The sequence below is a fragment of the Myxocyprinus asiaticus genome, chromosome 27 (genome assembly GCF_019703515.2).
Source record: "Myxocyprinus asiaticus isolate MX2 ecotype Aquarium Trade chromosome 27, UBuf_Myxa_2, whole genome shotgun sequence".
Taxonomy (NCBI): domain Eukaryota; kingdom Metazoa; phylum Chordata; class Actinopteri; order Cypriniformes; family Catostomidae; genus Myxocyprinus; species Myxocyprinus asiaticus.
This window is the reverse complement of record NC_059370.1, coordinates 9,039,002-9,051,784: the sequence shown is the minus strand read 5'-3', so window position 1 is coordinate 9,051,784 and position 12,783 is coordinate 9,039,002. Positions and strand designations below refer to the sequence as shown.

The window sequence follows — 12,783 nt, the reverse complement described above, 5'->3', positions numbered from 1 at the left end:
GTCATGAAATAGCATTTTCAATAATGAAAGCTGTTGTCACGGTTTAACATTTTTAACAAAATATTCACAAGGTTGGAACCAAATAATAAAAATAAATTTTCAGACATACCAACTTTTAAACAATTGTATTATAAAAATATTATCTATGTGCTACTGTATCAAAACTATTATGCAAAAAAAAGAAAAAAATTACCAAACCCTTGCATAGAGGCGGCACAAACCTATTTGTAAATTTTTACAGTGTTTTCTGAGGTTAAAATATGTAATTATGTATGATCGTGCCTTTAAATATTTAGGTATTTACACATTTATTACACTTACTACATTACAACATTTTGTTACAGGTTTGTTTATATGCACTTGTATGGTTTACCTTGGGCCGCCCCATTCATGAAAATTTCGTAAATGTACAAAAAAAAAAAAAAAAATTGGGAGATATTTACACGTAAAATGGAGCTACCTGTAAACTTTACGCCAGAGTCACAACCGCTTCGTATTTCCCAGATTTGTTAGTAAAATGTGCGTATGTTGGTGAATTCCAAACATTCATACATAGATCGCGCGTGCACATTCATTCACAATTATCATAATCCATGGCCATGAAAACGCCATAAAAGGAAGGCTTCAGACTCGCTAGTACATGAGAATAGGAAGCTTGTAACATCTATGCGAACAGTAAAAAAAGTTTTTTTTTTATTTATTTATTTTTTTTAAATGGAGTGCATTCACATCAGCAAAATTGATTTAGCAAACACTCGCATGTTCGTTCTAAAAAGAAAGTGAGGAACTTGTACAGTCATCGCATGCTCTTGCTGTCATCAGAGGCTCTTTTGTGAATTAAACAGTCCAAGAGGTCAATAAAAATGGTTTGAAATGAAGCTTTAATGTAGAAAATGCTCAGTCCACGCCAACAGGAGGATTGTCCACCAGCATTAATCTTCTCTGGTTCAGTTGAGTTCATCGCCAGCATCATTGGAGAAACTTCCGAGTAAATCAAGACTGTAACAATGATTTACTTCTGCAACAGGAACAATCTTCAAAGAAATTGTTAGAATGCCTGAAAAAGGTCTTTGACCAAAATGCTGTAAGACATTAGAGATTTGCAAGCTATACAACATTGTGTAGGCTTTTTCTTTTTTCCCATTGCACTGTGTGTGCACCTGCCCGTGATGTGCTTATTTATGAGTTTAACAGAGTTACCATTGGCCATACCTTATCAACTGAACACGATTTACCAATGCCTATACTAAATTATGAAACCTAAAATATAGAGCTCATATCAAATAAAAAAAAAAGTCCAACCACGTTAAAGGGCATTATTTTATTTATTTATTTATTTTTTTTCCCCAAGAAAATCAAATGCAAACTGCATCTTCCCATGAACCTTTCACTCCATGTCAAGAACTTCTGCTGGAAAAACTATAAGCAGAGTTGAAAAAAAAAAAAAAAAAAAAACTTTACCGTTTTATCAGAGAAGACATGGACAATTTTGCAACAGGAAGATGTCAGTTTACAGCTCTCCCCGTTTATTTGTATGGTATCCGCAAACCGTGACTTACTGTCGTAACATGCTAGTTGACTGCTACACTATCTCCTATAAAATGTATTTACTAGCCAGTGGCTAATAAGACATATTTTAGTCGCAAAACGCAAAATGTATTCACATATGTGAGTGATTTACTCGCAATGTAGAGGGCTGACATCCACGGTTTTTAAAGTTTCAAACTACATTTAACTTGACACAGTGTCTTAAAAAAAAGTGTTTATGGCTAGAGATGCTGAAAACTTGTTGAAAACGTGTTAAATGTGATGGAATTAACCACAGCAAGCTTCTCCAAAAGTGTCCGTGTGATGCAAGTGTACAGAGGGAACGCAATAACATGTCCTGTGAGAACATCTATCAATTGATGAACTCAACTGTACAATGAATCACCGTGGACTGTGGGCCAGTGATACTGTAAGTTTACGTTCAACTATACCAAAATAAACCAAACAATATATTGACTTCTAAAGCCACTTTTCTAATCAGTGCTTTACTTGTCTACCACAGTAATGTAATGCCTTCACAATTATCTGAATTATTATATTCATTATTTATTATATTTATAATAATTATGCATCATAATTAATATATTAATAATACTTTTTTTTTTACTTTAATCATTCATATATTAAATTCTATTTATTTGGGAGATTTTTTAAAATTTTTTTTTACAAATATTGATCTGAGATTTTTTGTGATTAATTCGATTAATCGGCATTTCATGTAATTAATTCGATGACATTTTTTAAACGATCGACATCCCTAGTTATAACAGATCAGGCTTAAACGGACCACGATCACACACATTTCTTGTAGGGCAAACACAAACTGTAGGACACGTCCTGTTATGGAGCACAAAAGAAAGGAAATAGAACACAGGAGTCTTTAAAATGTGTAACTTTTTTAACTTCCACGCAGTCTTAAATGCAATTTCTTAAAAAATAAAGCAAAATTAAAATAAATAAATAAATACTTGTATATCAATATAAACTAGTTTACCTCACTAATTAACTACCGTTTGTAGTCAACCCTCTTCCAATTTCACTACCAAAACTATACACGCACAGAAAAGATTTGAAAATCTCTGTATTTCTATGTGTTTTTATGTGTTTTAAAAGGGGCAACAATTTCTAACAAGCATTGAATTTCCTCTGTAAACCTCTGTTTAACGTTTTCCACTTACTGTACCTTGGAAATGACTGTACGACTGTCAAACAAATTATACGTCAGTAGCGGCTCACTTTCGCAAAATACAGAAGGTCACGCAGTTTTCATAACAATTGCAAACCATACTATATTACTATAAATACACTGGATGCCAGAGTCCCACTAGGGTTCGTTGGTGCACATCTGAGTTTACACAAAAGCTCACACCAACCAAACTAACAGGACATTAAACTGACTCAGGCCTGCACCAAATGCTTTAGTACAAAAACATGCAGAAATGGTACCAGTAATTGCAGACTGAACAGATACTTTTAACATCCATCTAAACCATTTGTCAGAAGCGTTATGCTACAGCCTCTACTGCCAATGACTAAGCAGTTCTGAGGGGCTGTGATTAAGTGCAGCATCCCGGCTCTTTAGTCTTCTCTCTTGATTTCACAAAGCTTTTGGCTGCACCACTTGGCTGACTATTGAACAAAGAGAACGCACCTTTCATAAGGGTGCAAGAGAAAGCTTGCATTTACAGTTTTTTTCCAGCCTAAACAAGCTGGACAGCTTTTTCAAACCAAAAGTTGGAAGTTGTCCACAGAGAATATCTGGGACACCATCTGAGTCTTCAAATGTTAACAGAATCCAAGTCAGCAGACAGCCGACATTCAAAGGGAACGAAAGAAGCACAAAAACGTGATTCAGATGGCAAGTGCACTCCAAACAGTGAAACTATTTATGGTTTCTCATCTAACACAAGTGACAGAGAAAGAGATTGAACACAGTGGGCAAGTTCGAAGCATTTGTTTTAGATCAATGTTTTTTTTGTTTTGTTTTTTTTTTTTACCTACAGTATATTCACAATTTTATACTTAATCAGTAGTAAGTTGTACAACGCCAATACACCAGTGTGTTCAGCAAGAAACAAAATGTGTTCACAGATAAAGTAACTTTATTATTTAATCTATTGTTTGCTTAATTACTAATAATTACTAACATTTAACAGCTATCTGCAAGTGTGAAATGCAAGCGTGGCATTTTAAGAGCCCAAAACAAAGATTTGTTGACATTTAGATTGCTAATAATAATGGTGCATGATGTGCCAATTAATTAATCAAATTATTTGCATATCAATATTTACTAAAAAAGGACCGCAAATAAAGATAATTGAGTTTATAATAATTATAAATATAATATAGAATGTTATAATTCAAATAGATTACATCATTTACATATATTGTGGCAGGAGACAATAGCATTTAGACAATACAAAAGTGGCTTTAAAAGTAAAAATATTGTTTGTTTTATTTCCATATAATTGAAAACAACCCTATTTTTGGCCTTATTCCGTATGCGCTATTTCTAATTGTTGGTTTCTGTACTCAGCTATTATGTCGTCTCATTCGTTTTTTTTAGCGTTTCTAGTCATAAACGCTGTTTTTAGGACGCTATATCAAGAAAAACTTCGTTTGAAATCTGGAAAACCGCATCACGATATCACTGTATCCTGTTGCGTTCGGTCCAGTGGTCTTTGAGCGCAAATATGAGTCATCTGTGAACGGCTGTGCTGCCTGCTCACTGGTTTTACAAGGCGTGTTGCCTGTACAGCTGGAGTTGCACTGACTGCCCCCTACTACCACAAAGTCGCCAAACTATCAAGTTGGTACATCAAAATTGAATTGACCCTTTGCTAAGCACCGCCCCATTTTTGTCACCATTGCTCGCTCTGACAAGCTTTGCAGGGGAGCTGACACAGTTTAATCCATAGCATGCTCTTCTTGATGTTTATTTAAACATTATTTTTAAAAAGAAAGAAAAGACACCGTGTATCTTGTCTCTAGGTGCCTCGTGTCACTATTACAAATGACCCAGCAACAAAGTTTCTTACATTTTGTGGATCATTTATTTTAAAATCCACTTAAAATGGCCTGGGTAGCTCAGTGAGTATTGACGCTGACTACCACCCCTGGAGTCACAAGTTCAAATCCAGGGTGTGCTGAGTGACTCCAGCCAGGTCTCCTAAGCAAGCAAATTAGCCCGGTTGCTAGGGAGGGTAGAGTCACATGGGGTAACCTCCTTGTGGTCGCGATTAGTGGTTCTCGCTCTCAATGGGGCGCGTGATAATTTGTGCGTGGATCGTAAAGAGTGGCATCAGCCTCCACATGCTGTGAGTCTCCGCGGTGTCATGCACAACAAGCCATGTGATAAGATGCGTGGATTGACGGTCTCAGAAGCGGAGGCAACTGAGACTTGTCCTTCGCCACCAGGATTGAGGTGAGTAACTGCACCACCACAAGGACCTAGTAAGTAGTGGGAATTGAGCATTCCAAAATTGGGAGAAAAGGGGATAAACATAATTAAATTTAAAAAAATCTGTTTAAAACTGCTCAAAAAAACATCACTCCCATAGACTCTCGTTGGAAAAAGCACAAATGCTTGTCAGAGAAATGGCGCACGGCAACAGGTGCTAAGACAGGATTGGTCAGAAATGTTTAAGGCGGAGCTTAGCGAAGGGTCGGTAGAAACATTCTTTATTACGGAACTTATGTAAAAGGTCTGTGGCATGACTAATTGCGTACATTTTTAATGTGTTATTTTTCCTATTATTAATCACACTAAATGAATACAAATTTACATACAATACTGTGCAAAAGTTTTAGGCACTTAAGATGTTTCACAAAAACATTTGTCTTAAGATGGTTATTTATATCTTCAGCTTTAGTGTGTCAATAGGAAATATACATTTTATACTCCCAAACATTACTTTTGCAAATAGAAAAGAAGAATAGAAGAACAGGGAGCCCTGCAACAGATGTCATGGCCCCCACAAATCCCCCCACTGAACATCATGTCAGTTTGAGATTACATAAAGAGACAGAAGCAATTGAGATAGCCGAAATAGATAGAAGAACTGTGGTGAATTCTCCAAGAAGCTTGGAACATCCTATCTGCCAACAACCAAGAAAAACTGTGTCCAGGTGTTCCTAGGAGAACTGGTGTTGTTTTAAAGGCAAAGATGGTCACGCCGAATATAGATTTAGCTTTTTTATGTTTACTGGACTTTGTATGACATTAAGTGATCAATGAAAACTATTTATGTCATTATTTTTGAAGACATCCTCACTATGCAACATTTTTCACAAGTGCCTAAAACTTTTGCACAGTACTGTACATTATATATTGTTATTAATAAATTAGTATATATTAATTAGGGCTTTTAATCGATTAAAATTTTTAACATTATTTATATTATTTTTTACAAGGCAATTAATTGAATAAATCACATCATATTTGCTGCTGAGAAAGGCCCCCAAATAAAGATAAATGCATAATAATTCAAATATTTATAAATATAATATGGAGGGCCTATAACAAATATATAATACGGATTTAAATTTAGTTTGAAATAAATTGCATTATTGTGACAGATGAACAAAGACAATACATAAAGTGGCTTAAGAACTCAATATATTGTTTGTTTTATTCTCATATCATTAAACAAGCCTAAAGTTGACAGCAATCTGTTTTGCATTGAGTTTGTCAATGTGTCCAGTTCCTGAGTTCTGTCTGTGCTATTTTTAATTGTCGCTCTCGGTACATGTGCATCAGACGGACACGTTTGGAGCGTTACACTGGTATTCAGCATCATAAACACTGCATTTTAAGGATGCTATGTCAAGTTAAATGTAGTGGAAACTTTGCTTCCTCCAAAGTCATTGGTTCTCATTCTGTGGTGGCGCTGCTTGTGATGTTTGTTGAGGCGCACTGCCACCTATTGACATGGCTCGTAAAAACAGATGTACTCCAAGCTTAAATTGCTCGTATGGTAGGAAAATCTGTACTTTTATTACGAAATGAACATAAGCATAAGGGGGCATTATTAATTGCGGAAAAAAATTCACGCATTGTTTTTTATATAATTAATGGCACTAAATTAATGCGTTTTACATACATATACATACATATATATATATATAAAAACATATGCATATTCTGTTTTCATTGTTGTAATGATTATTTGGGTATTATTGTGCGAAAAAGCAGAAATAACCCAATATTAATAAAATATCGGTTCTGAATATTGGTTATCAGACACTTAAACATAAAAATAACCTGCGATGTATATAAAGCAATATCGACCATTTTCTTCAGCATATTGACTCACCATCAGGGTCTTGTCCATGTAGAACTCTCTCCCACGTGTGCCGTTGTTGTATTTGGTGTCGATGGCAAAGCAGAGGAAGAGCACGTCCACCACGATCTCGAAGATGGACAGGAAGCAGTGTGCCACCAGGAACGCAAACAAACACACGATGATGAGTGGCAGCACCCACTCTGTGTATTCTTTCTGATAATTCAGAGCCAACACCCCTACAAAAGCTGTACTTGTCACAATCAGGATCTGCATGGGCAGAATACATACTGTAAATATTCAGTTCTCAGGTGTTGCTCCTAGTAACAAGCATCCAGAAACTTTGACCAGCTACATAACAGGTTAGGCTGTTCATAATGTGTCAAATACATAATGTTATTAAATGACCTGATCAATATTTAAGCAGCATTACACATCATAATACCCTTACATGCCCTAGCTTTGCTAGGGATGGGAATTGTAAGGAATTGAACAATTTTAGATCTGATTCCGATTCCTCTTATTGATTCTGGTACCTTTACGGTTCCATTAACGATTCTTTTAGAATTTCAGAAATGCAGTTCTTATTGGATTTACTGTTCTCAGCAGCCTGTTACCAAATGATTTCCTGTTTTAACAAAACAGATGCTTGCAAATTATGTGTTTATAAATCTCATCATTTACTCCCCCTCATCTGCAGAACACAAATGAAGATTTTTAAGAGAAATATTTCAGCTCTGTTGGTCCATACAATGCAAGTGAATGGGTGCCAAAATTCTGAAGGTCCAAAATCCACATAAAGGAGACCATCTGTCAGGAGACCAAAAGTAATCCATATGACTCCAGTGGTTAAATCCATGTGTTCAGACACGATATGATAGGTTTCGTTGAGGAACAGATCAATATTTTAGTCATTTATTTATTATTATTATTTATTCTCCTCCCCGCCCAGTAGGGGGCGATATGCACAAAGAATGTGAATCACTAAAAACAGAAGGAGATTGAGAAAGTGAAGGAAAAAGGACTTATATATTGATCTGTTTCCTACCCACACCTATTATATCATTTCAGAATATATGGATTTAACCACCAGAATTGTCTGCAATACTTTTATGTTGTCCTTATGTGGATTTTCGAACTTCAACATTTTGGTAACCACTCATTCAATTGTATGGACCTACAGAGCTGAAATATTCTTCTAAAAACCTTTGTGTTCTGCTGACAAAGAAAGTCACACACATCTGGGATGGCATGAGGGTGAGTAAATGATGAGAGAATTTTCATTTTTGGGCGAACTATCCCTTTAAGATATTTTATTCATGAATTTTTACAAAATAACACTAATTACAACAAAACTCATAATGTGTATCTTTAACTACACATTGTCATATCAACAACCATCCAGTAATTACTCTGACTTAAGTTTCACAAGCCTTAAGTACACATACGATAATTTCTGGTCTATTTCGAGTCAGACCAGAAGAATTGAATGACTTGCGGTAGATCCAAAAGAACTGTCTCACAAGAGTCATTCCTTTGGGAATCAGACTTCACTGGTCATGCTGTATATTTTACATTGTGGATTCAAAAGAACTGACTCATGAGAGTCATTCATTTGGGAATCGCACTACACTGGATGCGCTGTATGTTTCACGCAGTAGATTCAAATGAATCGGCGATAAGAGTAATTCATTCGGGAATCAGACAACATTGGTCACGCTGTGTTTTCCGTACTCAAGGTTCAAAAGGAGCGGCTCATAAAAGTAATTCATTCTGGAATCAGACTACCCTGGTCACACTGTGTTTCACACTCAAGATAAAAAAAAATATAAATAAACGCCTCATAAGACTCATTCATTAGGGACTCGCACAACACTGGTCGTGCTGTGTTTTGCACTCAAGCTTCAAAAGAAGCGACTCGCAAGAGTCATTCATACGGGAAATGGACTACACTGATTGTGTTGTACAGTTAAAGTCAGAAGCTTACATACACTTAGGCTGAAGTCATTCAAACTAATTTTTTAACCATTTCACAGATTTCATATAAGCAAACTATAGTTTTGGCAAGTTGTTTAGGACATCTTCTTTTTGCATGACACTAGTAATTTTTTCAACGATTGTTTACAGACAGATTGTTTCACTTTTAATTGACTATATCACAATTCCAGTGGGTCAGACATTTACATACACTAAGTTACCTGTGCCTTTAAGCAGCTTGGAAAATTCCAGAAAATAATGTCAAGCCTTTAGACAATTAGCCAATTAGATTCTGATAGGAGGTGTACTGAATTGGAGGTGTACCTGTGGATGTATTTTAAGACCTACCTTCCAACTTAGTGCCTCTTTACTTGACATCATGGGAAAATCAAAAGAAATCAGCCAACACCTCAAAAAAATAAAAATAATTGTAGACCTCCACAAGTCTGGTTCATCCTTGGGAGCAATTTCCAAATGCCTGAAGGTACCACGTTCATCTGTACAAACAATAGTATGCAAGTATAAACACCATGGGACCAAGCAGCTATCATACTGCTCAGGAAGGAGACGCATTCTGTCTCCTAGAGATGAACGTAATTTGGTGCGAAAAGTGCAAATCAATCCCAGAACAACAGCAAAGGACCTTGTGAGGATGCTGGAGGAAACAGGTAGACAAGTATCTATATCCACAGTAAAACAAGTCCTATATCAACACAACCTGAAAAGCTGCTCAGCAAGGAAGAAGCCACTGCTCCAAAACCACCATAAAAAAAAGCCAGGCTACAGTTTGCAAGTGCACATGGGGGCAAAGTTCTTACTCTTTGGAGAAATGTCCTCTGGTCTGATGAAACAAAAAATTGAACTGTTCAGCCATGATGACCATCATTATATTTGGAGGAAAAAGGGTGAGGCTTGCAAGCTGAAGAACACCATCCCAACCATGAAGCATGGGGGTGGCAGCATTATGTTGTGGGGGTGCTTCGCTGCAGGAGGGACTGGTGCACTTCACAAAATAGATGGCATCATGAGGAAGGAAAATTATGTGGATATATTGAAGCAACATCTCAAGACATCAGCCAGGAAGTTAAAGCTTGGTCGCAAATGTGTCTTCCAAATGGACAGTGACCCCAAGCATACCTCCAAAGTTGTGGCAAAATGGCTTAAGGACAACAAAGTCAAGGTATTGGAGTGGCCATCACAAAGCCCTGACTTTAACCCGACAGAAAATCTGTGGGCAGAACTGAAAATGCGTGTGTGAGCAAGGAGGCCTACAAACCTGACTCAGTTACTCCAGTTCTGTCTGGAGGAATGAGCCAAAATTCCAGCAACTTATTGTGAGAAGCTTGAGGAAGGCTACCCAAAATATTTGACCCAAGTTAAACAATTTAAAGGCAATGCTACCAAATACTAACAAAGTGTATGTAAACATCTGACCCACTGGGAATGTAATGAAAGAAATAAAAGCTGAGATAAATCATTTTCTCTACTATTATTCTGACATTTCACATTCTAAAAAAGCAGTGATCCTAACTGACCTAAGACAGGGAATATTTTCTACGATTAAATGCCAGGAATTGTGAAAAACTGAGATTAAATGTATTTAGCTAAGGTGTATGTAAACTTCTGACTTCAACTGTATGTCTCACGCTCTAGACTCAAAAGAACCGACTAATGAGAGTCAATAATTCACACAGAACCCATTTAATCTCCCCTTCACCTTGCCCAGGAACAGTACAAAATCTCCCACGGTGTTGATGGTTGCCACCCTCAGAGCGTTTTCCACCAGGATCATGAAGGCATCACGGGCCGATGTGCAGAAACTGGTGCTGTTGATGGCCGTTGCCGCATACGCATTCTGCAAACAGAAAGATCTGAAACAGTGGTTGTTTATGTCACCGCATTAACACGTGCATTTATCTTATGCGTCACCTAACAGTGTGCACTAAAAGAACAAACTGAATGCGCAACCATCCTCAAATTGCACAGTGTGTGAGTGAAATCCATTAACTGACTCACCTGATTCAAATAATTGAGGCACTTCTCCAGACACCACAGACAGCAGATACAGGTCTTCAGCATGCAGCGTGCACAAACATTTTCCTGTGGGGTGTGTACATGGGCCGATCAGAATCAAAACATGAGCAAACATTACCCATAGTGCATTGCTCTTGCACTTCACTTCAGAGCAGAGAGCATTTGTCAAGCTCACCTTAAGTGCTCCAAATCTGCCCATACAAAGCTGCTGCTGGTATCTATTAGAGTTCATTATATGCCCAAAGTCCCCACCCATATATCAAGTAAATAATATGTCACCTAAGTGGAACCCAGGAGGACAATAACAAATTTGCAGTGTTACGTTCAAAAGATACCTACCCAAAACACAACAAAATACCATAATGCGTGATAATTCAGAAGGATCAACATCTTGTTTTAAAGGGATAGTCCTTTAAATAAGTTAAAGGACTTAAACATTTATCTGTTTCTCACCCACACCTATCATATCACTTCTGAAGACAGATTAAACCACTGGAGTCGTATGGTTTACTTTTATGTTGACTTTATGCGCTTTTTGGAGCTTCAAATTTCTGGTCACCATTCACTTGCATTGTGAGGACCTACAGAGCTGAGATATTCTTCTGTAAATCTTCATTTATGTTCTGCAGAAGAAAGTCATACACATCTGGGATGGCATGATGGTGAGTAAATGATGAGAGAAATTAATTTTTGGGTGAACTATATCTTAAAGTTTTTCTTTGTTATAGTCAACTAGTATTTTTAGTTTACAGACAACATGAAACCAACATCAGTCACTATTTACTTTTATAAATGCACAGTGCATGATTGTCGTCAAGTTCATCTTTGCATAAAAACGTTTATCTAGACTCAGAATATTAGCCTACCAGTTCTCTATTATACAGGTTGGTACGCATTTGTACCACAGTTCATCTGATTCTGAACTGAAGTCTTGCAACGCATCTGAAGTATCTGGTTTTGCATCATCAAATAGACAGGCGGAGTCACAACCTCCACTAATGCACCTGTATGGCTCTGTAGATGGATATGGCTCAATTGACAGAGCAGGTGCATTTTTACTCGCAAACCGGTTCGAGCTATTAATCGTGCAGCGGTTCGAGAACCAGTGAAGCTGGTGAGCCAGTGAATTCCATGTGCTTACTATGGTCTTGTTACAAATAACAAAAACAAAAAAATGGTAAATTTTCATAAGGGCAAATGCAAAATACATGAAAAAAAAATTAAGATGAAAAAGAAATGCGTAAATCCTAAAAAAAAAAAAAAAAAAAAGGCTCAAATATTTTTTGTGTAAGTAAATTTAACTGGTTTTGTTTGCCTTCCAAGAGATTTGAATCATAAGAACCTGATGAAAGGAGTCCCAGCTCAGTCACACTGTCAGAATAATTTAGCCACATAGATTAGGTGTTTACTTTTTACTTTTTATAGATAACCTATAATTAAGTAAATAACAAAAAAAAAATTATTTTGTTTTTTTTGTTATAACACGAAGTCTCAGTTTTCTAATTATGACACATAATTTGGTATGGGTGTGGAAGGGGGCGGCATGAGGTCATGTAATGAAGTAGGGTGGCGTTCATCTAAAAAAGGTTGAGAACCACTAGTTTAAATGCTAAACAGAGTATTCAGAATATTCCTGCTCATGGGACACGAAGAAACTGAAACATACTCGCCCTTTTTTCTCCCCTTTAAACTGTGCTAAATTTGAGAATGTTAAGTACCCTTGATATATACATTTAACATTATTATTATTATTTAACTAAATATTGGTTTCCATTTGGATAGACTTTCACCTGTTGGTAGGCTATATTAATTTCTTTTAATTCCTTTTAATGTTTGTATTTGTATTTAATATTCGCTGCAAAATCTGTGCTTGACATTTAACATTAGCTTGACACCTCGTGCCTCCAGAATAACATTGTTATACATGCACAGACAAATATGA

At 36.6% G+C, this 12,783-nt stretch overlaps 1 protein-coding gene across 3 annotated transcripts in view; it reads right to left on the bottom strand.

Annotated features, from left to right (window-relative positions):
- The window catches only part of LOC127417598 (choline transporter-like protein 1), a 173,561-nt gene that overhangs the window by 91,739 nt on the left and 69,039 nt on the right, over positions 1-12,783 (bottom strand). For all 3 annotated transcript variants that reach the window (XM_051657633.1, XM_051657634.1, XM_051657635.1), the window contains 3 exons: positions 10,824-10,907; positions 10,525-10,662; positions 6,864-7,100 (listed from right to left, as the gene is read on the bottom strand). In XM_051657633.1, the coding sequence (XP_051513593.1) occupies positions 6,864-7,100; positions 10,525-10,662; positions 10,824-10,907 (459 nt within the window). The remainder of the gene's footprint in view (positions 1-6,863; positions 7,101-10,524; positions 10,663-10,823; positions 10,908-12,783) is intronic.